General features: G+C 42.7%; 1 protein-coding gene across 8 annotated transcripts in view; it reads right to left on the bottom strand.

The window, feature by feature from the left end:
- L3MBTL3 (L3MBTL histone methyl-lysine binding protein 3) overlaps positions 1–20,141 on the bottom strand; it is a 153,301-nt gene that overhangs the window by 34,018 nt on the left and 99,142 nt on the right. For 7 of the 8 annotated variants that reach the window (XM_045011477.1, XM_045011474.1, XM_045011479.1 and 4 more), the window contains 2 exons: positions 13,461–13,563; positions 3,072–3,221 (listed from right to left, as the gene is read on the bottom strand). In XM_045011477.1, coding sequence (XP_044867412.1) covers positions 3,072–3,221; positions 13,461–13,563 — 253 coding nt within the window. The remainder of the gene's footprint in view (positions 1–3,071; positions 3,222–13,460; positions 13,564–20,141) is intronic. The other variant, XM_045011475.1, reaches the window with a different exon arrangement.

Genomic DNA, 20,141 nt, shown 5'->3' with positions numbered 1-20,141 from the left:
TAACCCCTGCTCCATTTTGAAACGGGTCCTGCCGAGGCACCAGAGCCGAGAAGCAGGTCAGTTGTTGAGGTCTGAAATGATTTCTTGAAGGTGCTGGGGAGTAGAGGCCCAGGGAGCTGAGGGTAGGCCTGAAATCTTTCCAACCATACAGAGTTTTGAGTCTGTCTGCTCAGAGAAGAGGGAAGTTCCCTCAAAGGGAAAATCTTAGATGGACTGCTCAGGTGGAACCCCCAAGACTGGAGCCAGAACACCTCCTCATGACCTCAGCCAAAGACACTGTTCTGGCTGCCACATCAGCTGCGGCTAGGGCTGCTTGGAAGGAAGCCCTAGCTATGGTCTTCCATTCCTCCATCATAGCGGAGAATTTTTGCCAGAAGTCCTGTCGCAATGAGTCCTTAAACTTTGCCATCGAGTCCCAAATGTTATTATCATACTTCCCAAGCGAGCCCTGCTGGTTGGAGATGCAAACCTGTAATCCACCCATAGAATAAATCTTTCTACTGAACAGATCTAGCTTTTTAAAGTCCTTTTGCTTGGGGGTCGTGCCTAGCTGCCCTTGTCTGGCTCTCTCATTGGCCACTGTGACCATAAGGGACCCGGGAGGAGGGTGGGAATTCAGGTATTCATATTCCTTTGCTGGAATGTAGTATCTTTTCCCTGCCCTCTTTGAGGTGGGAGGCAGAGAGGATGGGGACTGCCATAGGGACCTGACTGGACCCATAATGATGTCATTGAGGGGTAGGACCACTTTTGATGGGGCCATGGCAGCCAAAATGTCAATGAGGCTATGTGAGAACTCTTTAAGAACCTCCACCTCTAGCCCCAGGTTAGAAGCCACAATTTTCAATAGTTCCTGGTGACCTCTAAAGTTGTCCTGTGGTACCAAGCTGTTCAATCTGAGGAGGAGGAGGAAGAGACCTGTACTGGTGTGGGGCCTTCCTCCTCCTCTTCTGCACTGATCACATCACGCAGGCCAAAATCCTGACTGTTGGTACTGAGCTTGCTACCAGAGTCTGGGTGAGGCGCCAGATGGCGTGGGAGTCCTTCTCTTGGACACCATTGAGTATGAACAGCTGGAAGGGAGAAAACCCCACAGATTCCAAAATGGCCATTGGACCTGCCTGGTGCTGGGGGCAGCACCCGTGCTGAGATTCAGTGGGATGTAAGTTAAGTACTAGTGACGGCCCTTGGTTGTGTGCAGAACTCCACCTCCAAGTCAGAAGGTGAGTCATCTTGAGGAGACCATGGGAGAGGATGGTACCCCTTGCTTCTGCCAGCTGCTGCTGAGGGTCCGAGAAGTCTTCGCTGATGACAGTAGGGCCAGTTTTCCCCGATCGGTACCAGAGGATCCAGTGCTTGATAGGAGCTCTGGGTAACCTGTTCCCTTCAGCTCGATGCTCTCATCGGTACTGGTCAGCAGAACCTGGAGTGTCATCAGTTCTTGGACACTGCAATGGCCTCCGAGGTGGATGGCATCAAAATCCCGCTAGTGCCACAATATTCCCCCACTGTCAGTGGACAGTCCTGCATTAGAGTCAGTGAGCAGGGTTGAGTCGACGGTGCTGCTAGTGGAGCGGCAGTGGCCCGACAGGGATCACACTCCGCTGCACTCCCCTTGCTTGTCCTTTCTCGGTTCCAGGGAGTGTCCCCTCTCAGACCATGTTTCTTGTGTTTCTTTCTCAGTATCAGAGCGGTTAAGCAGTGCCGAGAAGCGTGTTGCCAGACGAGCACTTCACACCGAAACCGAGGTGCTTGATGCCAAGTCCGACTAGCTTGGCTCCAATGCCAGCCTAAGTGCAGCTTTTATCAGGATAGCCCTTAGTCTAGCCTCCATGTCCTTTTTCGCACCAGGCTGAATTTTTGGCAGATTTGACAATGCTCTTGTACGTGAGCTTCCCTCAGACACTTTAGACAGCTGGAATGTAGGTCGCCCACCAGCAAGGGTTTGCTGCAGGAGGTGCAGGGTTTGAAGCCTGGAGACCGGGTCATGCCCAGCCCCAAGGGCACAGGATGCTCCTCTAAGCTACAAGAGGGGGTCTAACTGTATGCACTAATACTGTATACACTACAACTAGAAATTAAAACTCAAGATAACTAACTAGAGAATAACAGAAATCACTGACTGATTGTCTTGCCGAAGCAAGAGAAGTTGTTTCAGCAACTGTTGTGGGTAGTAAGAAGGAACTGAGAGGGTGCGGGGTTGGCCGGGCCCCTTATATCGGCGCATGAGCGTGCAGCATCACAGGGCACTAGAGCGAGTAGAGATACTACTAAGGGAAAAATCTCCAGCAACGGCGCATGCAGCGCGTGCACACCTAACACGGAATGGACATGAGCATGCACTCCAAGAAGAATAAATCGCCCCAGGGCCTTAACTCCATACCTGTTGCTGCTCTTGCAAAACTCACCCCCAATAATTTGATTCCCCACTTTCCCCCCAGTAAAACCAAATTTATTAGGGCTGAAACAACGAGGAGTCTTGTGGCACCTTAAAGGCTAACAAATTTATTAGAGCATAAGCTTCGTGGGCTATGACCCACTTTATACATCTGAAGAAGTGGGTCATAACCCGCAAAAGCTTATGCTCTAATAAATTTGTTAGTCTTTAAGGTGCCACAAGACTCCTCGTTGTTTTTGCTGAAACAGACTAACACGGCTACCCCTCTGAAATTTATTAGGGCTGTTTTTCAAGCATCAACACTCATATATACACATCAGTGAAACTGCTCTAGCAAATGTAAAAACAAAATGAATCATTTCCACAAGTGAAATAAACCATTAAACAACTGATTTTAAACAATAATTAACATCTTAATGGTCTGTACACTTAGCAGGAGTGAAAATGCACTCTTGCTAAATCATACATAATGAAATCAACATCAATTTTTGTCAGCTCAATCATCTGTAGGCTCAGCTCTAACAGGGCCATTTCTTCTCTGGAAATGGTAATGTAGAGAAAAGCACAGGCCTTTCGAGACAATACAGCCTTCAAGTTCCGTAAATTATGTAATATAGCAGTTAAATAAAATGATATTATTGTAAGTTGTTAATACTATATAGATCTTAATTACTTGATTACAGGAGAGGCTGATCTTTCATTTACTTCTGTCTTTTTGTTCTTGGGGACAGATGGACTGGCTAGCGGCATCTCTCCACTTAAACGATCTGGTAAGATACGTTCTTTGTTCAAGTTGACGTCAGAATACGGGCAGCTGACAACACCGAAAATTGAAGAGGAGAGGAGAAATACTTCCATTAGCTCAGACACTGAACAAATTTTTCTTAGTTTAAAGTGAACTGACTATAGATTCCAGCCTGGAAAAATGAACAACAAAGATGGAAAGAAATACCTTGGTGTATTCTCACTTTAAAATATTATCAAATACACTAGATTTTTGACATGCCAACCTGTTTGCATCTATCTTACTCTTTCTTTCTACAGCAATTTACTACCACAGAACCAATATTATGGCATAAAGTCTAGAAACCAATAGAAAACCAAGCACGGATGGATGTTCGTTAAAACACCGGCTAAAAGTGAAAACCGGAACTGTGCTACTAACCAAACTCAAGTAGCAAATATTTCCTTTTACTTCACAAAGAAGCAAACCTGCTGTGTTGCTGTCTTGATGCTTTTGTTTTCAAATCGGCTCTTTCCCCACAACACAACTGCCTCAGAATACTAGCCAGACTCCCATGGATACTGGTCCTCCTCCCATTTAGGTTGTCCTGCTGATTTCTGAGTGGTCCAATAGTATTGTATTGAGAATATTGACCAGACATCATGCCCAGTTATCCTTTGCTTCTGACCATACTCCTCTGACCCCACAAACTATTTGTATGGAATCAACAGAATCATGCTACCATGGTTATTTGTCCTGCAATACACTTTACAGAAAGAGTTACCACTACACTATTCAACTGGGACTGGGAACAGTGATTGGCCCACATTCTAATTGGCTGTTAGCATTTTTAAAATTATATTACATTAAAAATACGTTAAAAATGTTATTTATATTACAAAGCCAAGCACTTGAAAGTTAGAATGTGCCAGATTTACAGTTGTTCACAACTTGGCCCCTCCTGTGCAGTGAATGAGGCAGGGGTCCTGTGGAAAAAGTAGTGTATGATCATGTAATTAAAGGCATTATCATAATATACACAAAGGGGATGAATTAAGGTTGCCTGGGTAACTCTAAAACAGACATTTACTAACTTTAAAGTCCTTGACTTTGCAACCTAAATAACCTCTCTCTTTCCCACTCTGGGAGACAAAGGACTCCTGTTCCAAGGGGCGGGGGGGGGGGTCCCCAGATGTAAGGGAGCTGAGCCTGGCGTAAGATCGGGAGAACTTACAGAGCTCATCTCTCTCCCCTTCACGCTAAGAGTTAGAGCAGTTCGTGCCTTATGTGCTGCCCCTGGGAATGGAGGGGATAGGAAACTGGAGCCATATTCTGTGTCTGAGGGGACTATGAGGGCAGCCCACTTTGGCTCTTTCTTCCCCACTGCCCGGGCTTAAGGAAGTTCCTCCTTGATCTGATGCCCTCGAGGAGGGATGGGATGTATGCCAGGTCCAAGGAGGAGGAGCTGCTGGGAGAAGCCCAGCTTTCTCTTCCACTCTCCTGCTATATCTGCTTTGGCAGCTCCCAGCTGATTAGTGCAATGTCTGCTGCTACAGCTGCTTTGGCAGGAATGGGAGCTCAGCCTCAGGATGTTCACTGATTTTGGCAGGCTGCACCAATGTTTTCCCGAGGAATTCAAGTTAGAGAAGGAAATGGTGATTTTTAACCTTTTACAACATTATGTCCACGAGGCCATGTGACCCAAGAGCTGAAAGCAAGCACACCCTGTTGTCATTGGGTGGGACCTGACACTTTGGGAAAGGAAGGCTATGGACTGACACCTTTCCATTGGGAGGTAAGCTGTGGCAGTCCTGAAGTTGAAGACTGCTCCTATGACGGTTATGTGCTATACTGATAGTAACTTAGATTTGCCCAAATTCAGTTTCAGGTCCAGACAGGAAAACAGCTTCCTGATGATTAAGATATTGTTTTGGATCTGGTGGCTTGATGCTCCATGAATTAGCTAATCATCAAGGTATGGAAATACTTTAACACCAGAACGATGGACATGGGTTACTACTACTGCCTTGCACTCGGTGAAGACCTCTGGGGCAGATGACAGTCTGAAGAAAGTATTGCCCTGTGGAAGTATGAGTCCTGCAGATCAAGGGTAGCATACCAATCTCCAGGGAAGGGATGAAAGAGGCAAGAATGATCATCCTGAACTTGAGTTTTTTGGTTAAATAATTTGCTTTCTTAGACCTAGAATGGGATGGAGGCTACCAGATTTCTTTGGGATCAGGAAGTACTGGGAATAGAAGCCTTTGCCTCTATGTTGGTAAGAAACTTCTTCTGTTGCTCCCAGTTCTAGAAGAGACTATCGTTCTTGAAGTAACACAATCTCGGAGAAGGGTCCCTGAAAAGGAAAGAGGAAGGTGAGTTGGGGAAGGAGCAGGGGCAGCTCTAGCCATTTCGCCGCCCCAAGCACGGTGGCACGCCGCGGGGGGCGCTCTGCCGGTCGCCGGTCCCGCGGCTCCAGTGGACCTCCCGCAGGGACCAGCGGACCCTCCGCAGGCACGCCTGCGGGAGGTCCACCGGAGCCGCCTGCCGCCCTCCCGGCAACGGTCAGAGCGCCCCCCACAGCATGCCGCCCCAAGCACGCGCTTGGCGTGCTGGGGCCTGGAGCTGCCCCTGCGAAGGAGAGGGAGGTAAACTGGCTAACGTATCCCTGACTCACTGTGCAGAATACCCATTTGCTTGACGTGATGCTTTCCCAAGCACAGTGAAAAATGAAGAGGCATGATTTGAAGGGAGAAGATATGCTGTCCTTGATTAAGAAGTCAAAATGATTGCTTGGATGCTACAGCTGTTGGGTGAGAAGGGCTTCCTGCCGATGAAGACAGTTGGTGACGTTGAGGAACCCTGGAGCTTCTTTTAGAAACAGACTGTGACCTCTGTTCAAAAGAGGGTCTGGAATAAGTCTAAATCAGTGGTTTTCAAACTTTTTTCCTGGGGACCCAGTTGAAGAAAACTGTTGATGCCCATAACCCAATGGAGCTGGGGATGAGGGGTTTGGGGTGTGGGAGAGGCTTAGGGCAGGTGCAAAGGGTTGGGGTGCAGGGGTGAGGGCTGGGGTCAGGAATGAGGGGTTCAGAGTGTGGGAGGGGGGTCTGGGCTGGGGCAGAGGGTGGGGGTGCATGAGGGGGTCAGGGCTCTGGGCTGGGGGTGCAGGGTTTGGGGTGCAGGAGGGAGTCAGGGCTGGGGCAGGGGTTTGGGGTGCAGAAGGGTGCTCAGGGCTAGGGCAGGGGGTTGGGGCTTACAGGTCAGCGGCAAGCCAGGATGCAGAGGCAGGCTTCCTGCCTGTCCTGGCCCCACGGACCCCGCTGCGCCCTGGAAGTGGCCAGCAGCAGGACCAGCTCCTAGGCGGAGGCACGCACAAGCGGCTCCACGCGGCTTTTGCCCGCAGGCACTGGGCCTCCCCCCGAGTGCAGAACTGTTGCTCGGGGCGGGAGCAGCGCGCAGAGCCCCGTGGACACCCTGCCTAGAAGCTGGATCTGCTGCTGGCCACTTCCGGGGTGCAGCACCGTGTTGGAAGAGGGAGGCACTAGCCTGCCATAGCTGGGCAGCACCGCTGACAGGACTTTTAACGTCCCAGTTGGCGGTGATGACCAGAGCCCCTAGGGTCCCTGGGTGCTGAGCAAGGTGACCCAGTGCCTTACATGCCTTGACCCAGTACCGGGTAACGAACTGACCACTGAAAAACACTGGTCTAAATTGTTTCCTTTTTGTAACCTGAGTGTAAACTCTGAATTAATGACGCACTGCACAAGAGTCCTTTAGCATATGCATAGTGTCATCTGTTTTGGCAGAAACAGTTTAGACCCCTCAACAGGTAAGTTTTCTATTGTATTCTGCTGCTCCCTTGGAATGCCAGATGCCTGAAGTCAGGACAAATGCCACATGAAGACTGCAGCAGCTACAAAACATGAGGGCATATCAGCAACGTCTAAGATGTTCCTTGGAAACCAAAGCGAAAAACTGTTCCCCAAAATTCTTCTGGCAGCTTTGTCAGCAAAGTTAGAAATTTCACAAAAATTAATAAAATCATATTTTGACAAAAGATTGTGATAATCTGCAATGCTCATTTGAAGACTGGCGGTGGAATAAACCTTCCAGCCATTTTAATCCAACCTCTTGAATTCCTTATACCTGGGAGAGGCTTCTGAGTGTGATCGATGGAGGAAAACATATTTTAATTTGAATATTTTAATTCTGACTCCTTTACATTGTTGTGGCTTGGAGAGCCTTGCTTCCCCCCCACCGCTTTAACCTAAATGTCTCTCTCCCGGTATTGCACTGGGGGGAGGGCTGAGAGACTAAGGCGCAGACTCTGATTCAGCAAAATAATCATGTGCGTGCTTGATACCAAAGGGACTTAAGTATATGCTGAAATGCTTTGTTGAATCAGCATCATAGAGTGATTAAGGCCAAAAAGACTGAGTCAGGAGATGTAGGGTAAACTCTCAACTCAGCCACTGAGCTAGTGTGTGACCTTAGGCAAGTTGTTTAATCTTTCTGTGGCTTTTCATGCTCGCAATGGTCTTGTGTGGCTTGATTTATTAATGTACATGAAATGTTTTGAGGTCTTTGATAGAAATTTCTATAAAAATATATTAAATATTATAGTTTAGGTTGTGTATTATTAAAACAAACACTACAATGGAATCTGAAAACATGTTTGCCTTCTTTTCTGAAGGACACATTTAATTTGTACTTAGCTAAAATAATAACATTCTGAAAAGGTGTGTGTGTGTGTGTGGGGGGGGGGGAAATATTACAAAACATCTTGCACAAAACTCCCACCAGAATCTTTCAACTGCACACTCTGAGACTTCTGCTTATCAACTGTGTTTACACTTTTAAAATTCTTAAACCTGAATTTAAACAGCCTTAAACCTCATTCTTCTTGGAACTCGCTTACGTAAGTCTGTGGTTTTTATTTTAATATTTTTTGAAAATTTAAAGATATAGTGTTGATCATCAACTGTTATATTAATGATGCTCTAAGGCCCTTTGCTTTAGCATATTTTTTGGTGCAAGTCAGCTTCTAATTAAGGTACTTCAGAAAGTTGTAGGAACATATCATAATATAGTCCTTGATGTTTGGATTACTCAGAGGAGTAAAAATAAAAAGAATTCCCATGATTTCCATTTGTCAGTTTAATTTTAACAAAGCACAGCAAGCATGAACTTACCTATGAGTGATGTAGGTTTAAATCAATCAGTGAATCCCTCCTGAGCCTCACTGCCTCCAGCTTTCCATTTAACAGGCCAGCTATGAAGCATTAATAATTAATCTTGTTATAACTACATTAAATACAATGTTTTCTTTATATGAGTCCCTATATGTCTTAAAGACAACTGACTTCATTGACTTGACAGGCCTGATAAAGGTGGCTATTTGTAAATTAAGTTTGTTTTTCAGCATTTTCTCTTTCTGTAGTACCTTAAGAGCTCTGGGGATTTATAATGGCATACTAAACCATTCAACTCTAGGTCACTGCTTTGAGTTCAATTCAGGTTAGTTAGAGACATTAAATTATCATCAGAACTGATTCAGGGATGAATGTCCAATTTTACAAAAGCCCCCATCACAAACAGTACTAACTGACAAACTGAGCCGACAGCTAGAGGACTGAATTGGCACGAAGACTAAGCTACACTAAGGCTATCGCTACACTTGCACTTCAAAGCGCGGCAGCGCTTTGAAGCGCTAAGTGTAGTCAAAGCGCCAGTGCTGGGAGAGAGCTCTCCCAGCGCTGTCCGTACTCCACCTCCCTGTGGGGAATAACGTACAGCGCTGGGAGCCGTGCTCCCAGCGCTGGGGCTTTGACCACACTGGCGCTTTGCAGCGCCGCAATTTGCAGCGCTGGAGAGGGTGTGTTTTCACACCCTGCTGCAGCGCTGCAAATTTGCAAGTGTAGCCATGGCCTAAGTGAGGGCTGCGCCACATTAAGATGGCAGTGTTGGGAGAAGCTTGCATTGCAGGTGCCTATACTGCAACTGTTCTGGGGACACAGGACTACTGTTTCCAGAGCTGTCAATCCAGCACCTTTCACAGGCTAAGCACAACATTTATTTTAAGAAAAAGAACTTTACTCTGGAAGACTCAAGAATAATTAAGAAAGAGTAAAAACATATACTGCTTATTATTTCTGTTTCTATGGCATTCACGGTCTCTCCCATTGATGGATACTATAATTCATGCAACTAAGTTACAGATTTGGAACAAATAATAAAATTGTGTCCAGTTTTATTGCTTTGCTGCCTAGGTAGTTTAGCAAATATAATTGCGTTCACTGTAATCACTCACTACTTGCCAAACATTAGGTCTTTACTAAGCACAAGGAACACAAGAGATACTAATAAGGAAAGGAGGCCATTCCCAATACTGTAATTGAAACTCTGGCTCAACATGAGCCAGTATTTTCTCTCAACATCCACATATTGTTAAGGATTGCCTGAAACTATGATGAATGGATAAATGTTCTTTTTCCACTCTGCTTAAGTGAAAAACTATGAATGTGCTACAACTGAGGACCTTTGGAGCAGACTAGCTTTAATGTTTATTCATTGAGAGTTGACCCAAGACACTAGCAAACTACAAAATACAAAAATGATTGCTTTTCATGACTGCCAGGATTTGAAGATTGTTGCTTGCTATAAGCACACATTTCACTATCATAAATATGCAGCTAATTTGCATAATGCTACCTATTTGCGTACTGGGTCCCACAGCGTCTACCCTCATTTCAAAATCTTAGATTCACTACTGAGAACAAGTCCTTATTATCATTAACTTTTTCAAGAAGTGCACACTTTAACCCTGTCACAATTAATCATCCAAAGCTTTTGTCTGGCTCCTAAGGAGCAAGCTATCAACATTATTTCAAAACTGCTTAGAATTGTAAATGATCCTTCTGCCTGCTTTCAGGCATTTACTCCGCACACATATTGCACCTTATCATGATAGATAAAGAAATACATACATAAATAAAAGCAGCATGGTTAAAATACAATTTGAGGTTGCTGAAATGAACGAGCCAAAGAACTGTACCTGGATGTGGATAATTTTACCATTTTTACAATATATTCGCTAATTCAGGAGAAAAAAGTAGTGATACAATTTTAGAATCCTTAGGACGACCTGGATTCTCAAACCTGTAGGTTTCAGATAAACAAGAAATCTCATTTTTCTTCAGAGCTATTCAAACAGAAAATATATCCAGTTTGCAGGGCAAACTAACCAGTGAAATAATAATGTAATGTATTTGCTATGAAGAAGCAAATCTTTCAGTTTTATGATCAACAAAACCCCTTTAGTTAGTTTTCTTATCCCCGGAGCTATTGGTCATTGTGTATACGACAGGATTTCTAAGACTACAGTAAAAATAAAATACAATAAATTGAAATGGACCTTCGTTTTCTCAATATTCAGAATGAATAACAAATCATTTTAAGTACCACAGAAACTCTGGTTATAAAAGCAGAGCACATATGTGCTAACTTTCATATACAGCTCTCTCTCATTCTTACCCCTTGTAAGCAGGGTCTGATTGAGCTCTCCACTGACATCTAGTGATGCCCTTAAGGGAAGAAACTTCAGGAGCAGACTGTGTTTGCACAGAAATTACTATTCTGCCTAGGTGTGCAGCAAGATGGACCTGCTTTACCAAAATGATCAATTTTGGCTGGTTTGGGTTACAAATCACTCTAGTATTTGAATGCGAGAGAACTGAAATGTTGTTCTCCTTACTCTTTGAGTAAAGGGAAGCAGAACTGTGCTTAGCATGCCCTGATTGAGGGGGATCACCCTAAACTGAACCTCACTTGCTAAGCAGGGGGTAGGGATGCCAAATCCCAGTGGAGATGAGAGTTGGTGGTGACGGGTGTTCCTACCTGGCAGTGTGGACTCTGCATTAAGAGTCCTAAACACCACTTGACTTGCTGCTCTACAGTGTTTAATGACAGAGCTGGTTAGACTCAATTAAGAGTCCTTGCTTCTAGCTGGTGACTCCTAGAGCTGTCCTGACTGCTGAGCAAGTCTAGGGGCTAAGCCTTATACCTTGTTTGAGAACAGTGAAAGGCAACACAGAAGCTGCACTGACAGTAAGGTTCCCCACTACATGCTGAAATCACTGAGAGCTGGGTTAAGTGGTGGAACCTCAGAATGTGACATTGCAGCAGCAGAGAGACAGCAGCAGCTGTGAGCCAGTTACGGAGGTGGTAGCAGCAAGGCAGTGCTCAATGCCCACCCCTCCATGAACACACCGCTGAACTCTGGGTCTCTGCTAACCAAGGACCACCAACTGTGAGTGGGGTGTCATGGAGGGAAAGGGGAGTGGTGTGATAAGGGACATTCGTTTGTTGGACTTTCGCACTGCAAAGTGAGCAACGGAGACAAAGGACACTGCCCAATGCACTGTGGGGTGGATGTTTTCCTGCGGACACATGCTTCTGAATTATGGTTGTGGTGTTTTCCCAAATTAATGCTGGGTCCCCTTTTCCCTTTGAATAAATGTTTTATTTTGTTGTACACAGACTCGATGCTTGTGAGAGCGGAAGTACTGCCTCTTAGAGGCACCCAGGGTGGTGTTTAGTTTTCACAGGTTACTAGGTGAGGGTTCAAGCCAGTTCTATTTTCTGTTGTTGAGACAAACCCCTAGTCATTGAACCGACCCTTGTTGCTGCCAACTCCACTTGCCAGAAGCGTTGCACCCTCCCAATATAAAAATGTTTAGTGCCAAATCTGTTTTAGAGGTAAGAAGATTAACAATTACTTACCCTCACTGTTACTTTTAAAATTTCCACACTGGACAAGTTAAGGGCTTTATCTTGCTCTCACTGAAGTCAACGGCAAAACTCCCCTGAATTCAATGGTGCAGGATCAAGGCCTACAAGTTTCTGGGCTAATAAAAATGGGTAGGGCAGTGGCAAAGGAGACAAACAGGGGATGGCAAAGGCTGCTAGGATCACAACTCTGACCAAAGTTGAAGCAAATGTGTTCCCATCAGCAGCGGGAGGCTCCTTGTGTATGCACAAAGTCAGACTAAATGATCAATAGTCCCTCTGGCTTTTTTTCCCTCTGCTCTTCTAGCACTGAGCTCAGTCACAAAAGCAAAGATAACCTGGACCCACAGACCCATTGTTGAATGTTCCTCCCCACACCATGGAAGTGGAAGCAGCTGCAAAGAGGGAAGAGCAAAAAAACATAAAAAACAGAACTCAAAAGAAAAGATGCAAAGAAAAGAAAAAATAAAAGCCAGCAGAATGACAGAAGAATAGGGACAGAAAAAGACAGAAGGGAAAGAAAAATGGAGAGAAGGTGGCAAATATGCCAGACCAGAGCAAAGAGGAGACAAAGGAGAACCCAATTGCCAATATACTGTAAGAAGATGCCAAAATAAAAAGACAAAAAGGCAAACTGATTCAAACAATTTACCAAACAGCACACCTTTAGCCGCATGCGAGTTGAAAGCACACATTGGTACATTAGTGGTCCCACAGATTTTTTTTGACAAACACCAGGAAAAGCTACAGGTGGTTTGATTTACCTGAGGATTATAGGGGTTTCCCTTCTGCCAGCCCCTTTGGTTCTGCTTGATATTTATTTCTGAGTTTAACACTTCGGACTGATTTTATTTCACTTATTGGGGTCCTAAGGTCACCTTGTACTGTAACTGGATATATTTTAAAACAACAACAAAACTGGTGACTTCTGTGATATTTCTCCCTCTTTCCTTTCTATTCCCCCAGAATCCTTCCCTCCATTTGCTGAGTCTTCTTCAGGAAGGCCCTGGAATCCATGATTTCTTGAATCTGCTTCAGAGAAGTACATTAAGGAGGCAGCTTTAGCAGCAGTCCCGTCAGTCAAAGGTGATGACAGAAATATGGATTAAGGATTTAAAAAGTGCTTTGACAAAAATTTTAAAAACCCCAAACAAAAGCTTTGATAAAACTACTACCCTGTTCATTTCAATTGGTACAAAGTTGCAGCTGCACAAAAGGGTTTTTTGCATCATTTTCTAATCCAAACAGCCAATGAGTAGCCCTTTTGGAACAAAAAGCAGAGCAGCTGCATTTCTCATTTGCAATGAAAAAAATGTTGGACATATTTTTCCTAGGCACACCTTGCTGCAATGAAATAATAGATTGTTAATGTTAATTTCTACATGCTCACCATAGCAACTAAAGTCGACATGGATTTAATTTTTTTTCCAGCTGGGCTCTGCTTTCTTGAGAACAGCAATTAAAAAAAAAAAAGTATATGCAACTCTCTTTCTAAATGATATAATGATACGAAGCAACAATTAAGCTACAACTTTTTATAGCACATACCTGTGATGGCCCATGTGTCTTGCTCGTTTTATGTGTCCAAATCCTTTGCATCCTGCAGTAGGGCATCCTCCATGTTCTAAAGCTTCCACTAATTCCAAGGGACCTAGATATCAGGACACACCAGAAATTAGAAAAGTTATGTAAATTTACACACAAACAAGAATTGGAGGATTACATTAACACATGGAGATGTAAACTGGTACATAGCACACAGCTTAAAGTACTTAAATATATTTTGCAGAAGTATGATGGAGACTAATGCAATATGTTTTAAAGAGGAAATAAAATTTCTTGTGTACATGGATCTCTATAGAATTGCAACATAATTAATAGTCCATAAAAAAAGTACACACAATTTAGAGCATTTGTTTTCTTTGTAATATCTTATTCAGATTAATCACATTGCAGCTGTAACAATGTTTTTTGAAAGAGCAGAGTCAAACTAAGACTTCCTGTGGTGCTTAAAGACAGAGATCTGTTCATAATGGATACTGATCTTTGAGGTTCTTAGTTTGAATCTTCCAATAAATGAAGAGGTGGAAATCAATGATGAAGATAACATTAGTAAGAGCAAGTCATAAACGCATTTTTGACAGGCTTACTCCTCTGAACTTTTGGGAATATCTGGTTTTCATCAATGGACAGTGAGGATTGTGGAGGCTTTGAATATGACTGTAGACATTAGGTTTGACAATCAAACAGGCAGTACACGATCCATGATGTCAGCAAGTCAGGCACTGAAATTCTCCAGTTTAGCAGATGGAGAAATCTCTTCTGAACATCAGCAAACATGAATTGTTTTTAGTATTTTTCTTTCTTGAAAACACACACACATACATTCAGACATACACATGGAAGACAAGGTTTACTTAAAGAAATCTTCCTACATGACATACATATTTTCACTCACAGCAAAACAAGATTGTCTGAGAGAGAGATTTAATTTTCAGCCATATTCCAAAAAAGTGTATTTTTTGAACTCGTTTTCCTGTTACACCCCTGTGACTCTACTGGAATCAGAGTAACACTGGCTTAAATGGTATAATAGAATGGAGAACTGAGCTTCTTATCTTGTTTACATTAAAAAACAAAGTCCATAACCACAATGCAATATTAAAAAAAAAAAAATGCAATCAGACAGCATACGCAGAGCTGGATTTTGTGAGTGAATTTGTGTAGCTAACTTTCTTTCACAATTACCTCAATTGTGCATGTGAATGGCTAACTAGATGAAAACCCTGTCTTTTACACACAAATTAGATACAGAAATGCAGATGCATTTTGATCATGCATTAGGCACCTGAACATTGGAACAGTCATGCCCAGAGTATCCATATGGCTTAACAGGTTAATATTGATCTCACCTCTGATTTAAATAACTTTCAAGGATGTTGTTGATAACATCCACAGTGCAGCACATTAAATAGCAGAAATACTATTCCAATTATGGGTAAGAAGTTTAGTCAAAGTCTTCTGTTCTGCCCTGTCCCAGGTAACAGTCCAGGTGGGACCTGACTGTTAACTCCAGTGCCAGGAGCAACAAAAATATAAAACTGTTTCTTTGGGTGGAAGTTTGCTCCTGCTAACAAGTTCTTACGGAGGTCAGCCTAGCAGTCAGCATTAGAACAATGTTCATTCATGGACAGGATCCTAGATCAGACTCTAGGAGCTGGAATTGCTGCAAAGTCACTGCATTCTGTGTAATACCAGGGAAATTCCAGAAGACTGGAAGAGTGCTAATGTTGTGCCACTATTCAGAAAGGACAAGATGGATAACCCGATTAACTATAATCCAGTTAGCCTGATAACAGCCCCAGCCAAAACAACAACAGAAAGGTTGACATGGGATTAAATTAATAAAGAATTAAAGGACAGGGATATAATTAATGCCCGACAACATTATTTCATGGAAAACAGGTCTTTGTCAAACAAAACTGATCACATTTTTTGGTGAGATTACAAGTTTGGTTGATAAAGGCAACTACATGGATGTAATATGCTTAGATTTTTGTATGGCATCTGACTTGGTACTGAACAACATTCTCATTAAAAATTAGCACCATACAACATCAATGCTGCACATGGTAAATGGATTAAGAACTGGCTAACAGAGATCTGAGAAGGTAGTTACAATGGGGATCATCGAATGTGGGTGTTTTTAGTAATGTTCCACAAGGCCTGACGTTATTCAACATTACCATCTATAATTTGGAAGTAAATATAAAATCACTGCTGATCAAATTTGTAAAAATCTTAAATGAATCAAACAGTACCATAGAGGCTCTATAGATAAAAATTCCATGTTTGAATAATAAGAGCATAGCAGTAGGAATATACTACTGACCACTTGACCCAAGATGGTGACGGTGACTGGGAAATGCTCAGGGTGATTAGAGAGGTTACAAAATACAGAAAACTCAATAATAATGAGGGATTTCAAGTATTCACATATTGACTGAATACATGTCACCTCAGAATAGGATGGAGAGAGAAAATTTCTAGACACCATTAATGACTGATTCTTGGAGCAGAAAGTCCTGGAACCCACAAGGGGAGAGGCAATTCTTGATTTAGTCCTAAGTGACACACAGGATCTGGTCCAAGAGATGAATAGAGCTAAATCGTTTGATAACAGCAACTATAATGTAATTAACTTTATCATCTTTATAGGGGGAAAAATACCACAGAAACACACCGCAGTGGCATTTAACTTCAAAAGAGGGAACTACACAAAAATGAGGCAGCTAGTTAAACAGAAATTAAAAGGAACAGTCATGAGAGTGAAATGCCTGCAAGCTGCATGGAAACCTTTTAAAATCACTGTAATTGAGGTTCAAACTATATGTATACCCCCAAATTAAAAAACAAAACAAAACAAAACAGTAAGAGGACCAAAAAAAAAAAGCCACAATGGCTAAACAGAGTAAAAGAGGCAGTCAGAGACAAAAAGACATCTTTTAAACACTGGCAGTCAAATCCTACTACAGAAAATAGAAAAAACAAACACTGGCAAGTCAGGTGTAAAAGTATAATTAGGCAGGCAAAAAAGAATCTGAAGTGTAACTAGCATAAGACACAAAAACTAACAGCATTTTTTTTTAAGTATATCAGAAGCAGGAAGCCTGCTACACATTAGTGGGGCCATTGGACAATCCAGGTGCTTAAGGCACACTGAAGGAAGACAAGGCCATCACGGAGAAACTAAATGAATTCTTTGCATTGGTCTTCACTGAAGAGGATGTGAGAGAGATTCTCACATCTGAGCCATATTTTTTTTAGGTGACAATTCTGAGGAACTGTCCCAGGTTGAGGTGTCAATAGAGGTGTGTAGCGGTGCCTTCTCCGGGCCCCTCCACAAATGCAGTCAGAGACCAACTGAAGTGCAGCACCTGTGTCCTTTTATCGTTTGTGTCCGTTCCCACCACCTATTATTTACAGATATCTACAGAGACCAGCACTCTGGGAGACTGCTAACTTCCCAGCCAGCAAGGATCTAGAGCCCGCGCATCTCCCTTTCCTGTCTCCCCCTGCTTCCTGTCTCTTAGCCAGCTTTATAGGGCAGGCTGGCTACCCAGGCCTGCAGGTGGATCCAGTCTGGTAATTAGGGCATGGCCCCTCAGCCAGCCCAACTAATACCCTTCTTCCCCTGGAACAGGCCTAACAGGGGCCTGGCTTGTTTCTCCTAGCCAGCACCCTGTTACAAGGTGATTTTGGAAACAATGATAAATTAAACAGTACTGAAGGAACTCAAATATGAAATTGCTGAACCACTAACTGCAGTCTGTAACCTAATGCTTAAATCATTCTCTGTACCACATGACTGGAGGAGAGCTAATGTAATGCAGATTTTAAAAAAGGCTCCAGAGGCAATCGTGGCAATTACAGGCCAATAAGCGTAACTTCAGTATCAGATAAATTAGTTGAAAATACAGTAACGAACAGAATTATTAGACACATAGATGAAAACAAAATGTTGGAGAAGAGTCAACATGGCTTTTGTAAAGGGAAATCATGCCTCACCACGCCTCTTTGAGGTAGGGGTCCACAAACATGTGGACAAGGGTGATCCAGTGCATATACTATATTGGACTTTCAGAAAGCCTTTGACAAGGTCCCTCACCAAAAGCTCTTAAGCAAAAGAAAGCAGTCATGGGATAAGAGAGAAGATCCTCTCACAGATCAGTAACTGGTAAAAGATAGGAAAAACAATGGGTAAGAATAAATGATTAGTTTTTACAGTGGAGAAAGGTAAATGCTGGGGTCCCCCAAGGATCTGTACTGGGACCAATGCCATTCAACATATTCATAAACGAACTGAAAAAGGGGTAAACAATGAGGTAGCAAAGTTTTCAGGCAATACTAAATTATCAAGTTAAGTCCAAAGCAGACTGCGAAGAGTTACAAAGGCATCTCTCACAAAACTGGGTGACTGGGCAAGAAAATGAAAGATGAAATTCAATGTTAATAAATGCAAAGTAATGAGCATTGGAAAACATAATCCCAGCTATACACACACAATGATGGGGTCTAAATTAGCTGTTGCCACTTGGAGTCATCGTGGATAGTTCTCTGAAAACATTTGCTCAATGTGCAACGGCGGTCAAAAAAATCTAACAATGTTAGGAACCATTAGGAAATGGAGAGATAAGACAGAAAATATCATAATGCCACTACATAAATCCATGTTACGCCCAAACCTTGAATACTGTGTGCAGTTCTTGTCACCCCCTCACTCAAAAAAAAATAATATTAGAAATTGAAAAGGTACAGAGAAGGGCAACAAAGGGATTAGGGATATGGAACAGCTTCAATATGAGGAGAGATTAAAAAGATTGAGACTGTTCATTTTAGAAAACAGATGACTAAGATGAGGATATGATAGAGGTCTATAAAATAATGAATGGTATAGAGAAAATGAATTAGGAAGTGTTATTTACCCTTTCACATAATACCAGAATTAGGGGTCACCCAATTAAATTAATAGGCAGTAGGTTTAAAACAAAGAAATACTACACACAACGCACAGTCAACCTACGGAACTCACTACCAGAGGAAGTTGTGAAGGCCAAAAGTATCACTGGGTTCAAAAAAGAATTAGATAAATTCATGGAAGATAGGTCCACCAATGGCTATTAGCCAAGGTGGTCAGGGTTGCAACCCCATGCTCTAGGTGTCCCTAAACCTGTGACTGCTAGAAGCTGGGACTGGACTAATTGATAAATTGCCATGTTCTGTTCAGTCCCTCTGAAGCATCTGGCAGCAACCACTATCCGAAGACGGGATAGATACTGGGCTACATGGACCATTGGTCTGACTCAGGATAACCGTTCATGTGTTCTTATGTAAGCAATTCAACATAAGCGTCCAGTGAGAGACTATGTCAAGAAGAGCTCATGTGCTCCTTGGATGTAGAAACAGGGGAGTAGTGATTAGGAGTAAGAAGGTGATTTTGGATCTGTATATGGCTTTGGTGAGACTGATACTGGAATACTGTGTACAGTTCTGATGCCCGCATTTTAAAAAGAATGTTGAAAAACTGGAGAGCGTGCACAAAAGAGAGACCAAAATGATTCAACGATTAGACAAAATGTCTTACTGTGAGAAATGTAAAGAGCTCAATCTGTTTTATTTATCAAAAAGAAGCCTGCAGAGTGGCTAAGTACCTTCACAGGGACAAAATCCCAGGACTAAAGGGCTCTTTAATTTAGCACAGAAAAACATAAGAACCAATGGTTGGGAGCTGATGCCAGAGAAATTCAAACTAGAAATTAGGCATTTATTTTCAACAGAGAGGGTGATTAATCACTGGAACAAACTACCAAGGAAAGTGTCAAGTATCAGAGGGGTAGCCGTGTTAGTCTGGATCTGTAAGGTGCCACAGGATTCTGTTAGTCTATAAGGTGCCACAGGATTCTTTGTTGCTTTTACCAAGGAAAGTGGTATATTCTCCATTTTTTGGAGTACTCAAATCAAGATTAGATGCCTTTTCTGTAAGATATGCTTTAGTCAAACATGAATTACTTGTCTTAATAGGGGTAAATGGATGAGGTTTAATGTCCTATGAGATACAGTTCAGACTACATTATTTAACAATCTCTGTGAGCCGCCACTTATTTATTCAGTTTAGTCATGAGCAATAATGATGAGTTCCATATGGAGCCAAAACTAACCATGCAAATCTGGTGCAAGGACTGGGCGTAGAACAGGAAAATTGAAGGCCTGAGAAGATGCCTTGGGACAATAACAACAAGCAAAACAAACTTTCTAATGCCCAAGGCCACATGTGAGTGGTTGATGAGTAGAAAACGGCTGCTATATTTGCCTTTAAAGTCACTGCCTGCTGCCACTCTTTAGTTCATTATTTTGTAAAGCATGTTGAAATGCCCTGAGTATGAAAGGCAAATATAAAATCTAATACTATTCTGTTCAATCCCAAATACTCATTAACATAATGAAGCAATCCAATAAAGAAAACAATAAGCCCAAATACTGAAGAAAATAGCCCTTAAATTATCACTTCAATTACTCACATCTTTCATTAAATAGATACTTGCAAGTCACTGCTCTAATAACCAAAGTGTTCATGCTCTACAATTGGCCATGGTGAGCTTGCAACTGGTGGTAAACTCAGTGTCAATAATTAGAAATTTAGCAGTTTAAAAAATAAAACAAAAACACCAT

This window comes from Mauremys mutica, chromosome 3, assembly GCF_020497125.1.
Source record: "Mauremys mutica isolate MM-2020 ecotype Southern chromosome 3, ASM2049712v1, whole genome shotgun sequence".
Classification (NCBI taxonomy): domain Eukaryota; kingdom Metazoa; phylum Chordata; order Testudines; family Geoemydidae; genus Mauremys; species Mauremys mutica.
Note: the sequence above shows the minus strand (reverse complement) of the source record. Positions and strands in the feature narration are given on the sequence as shown.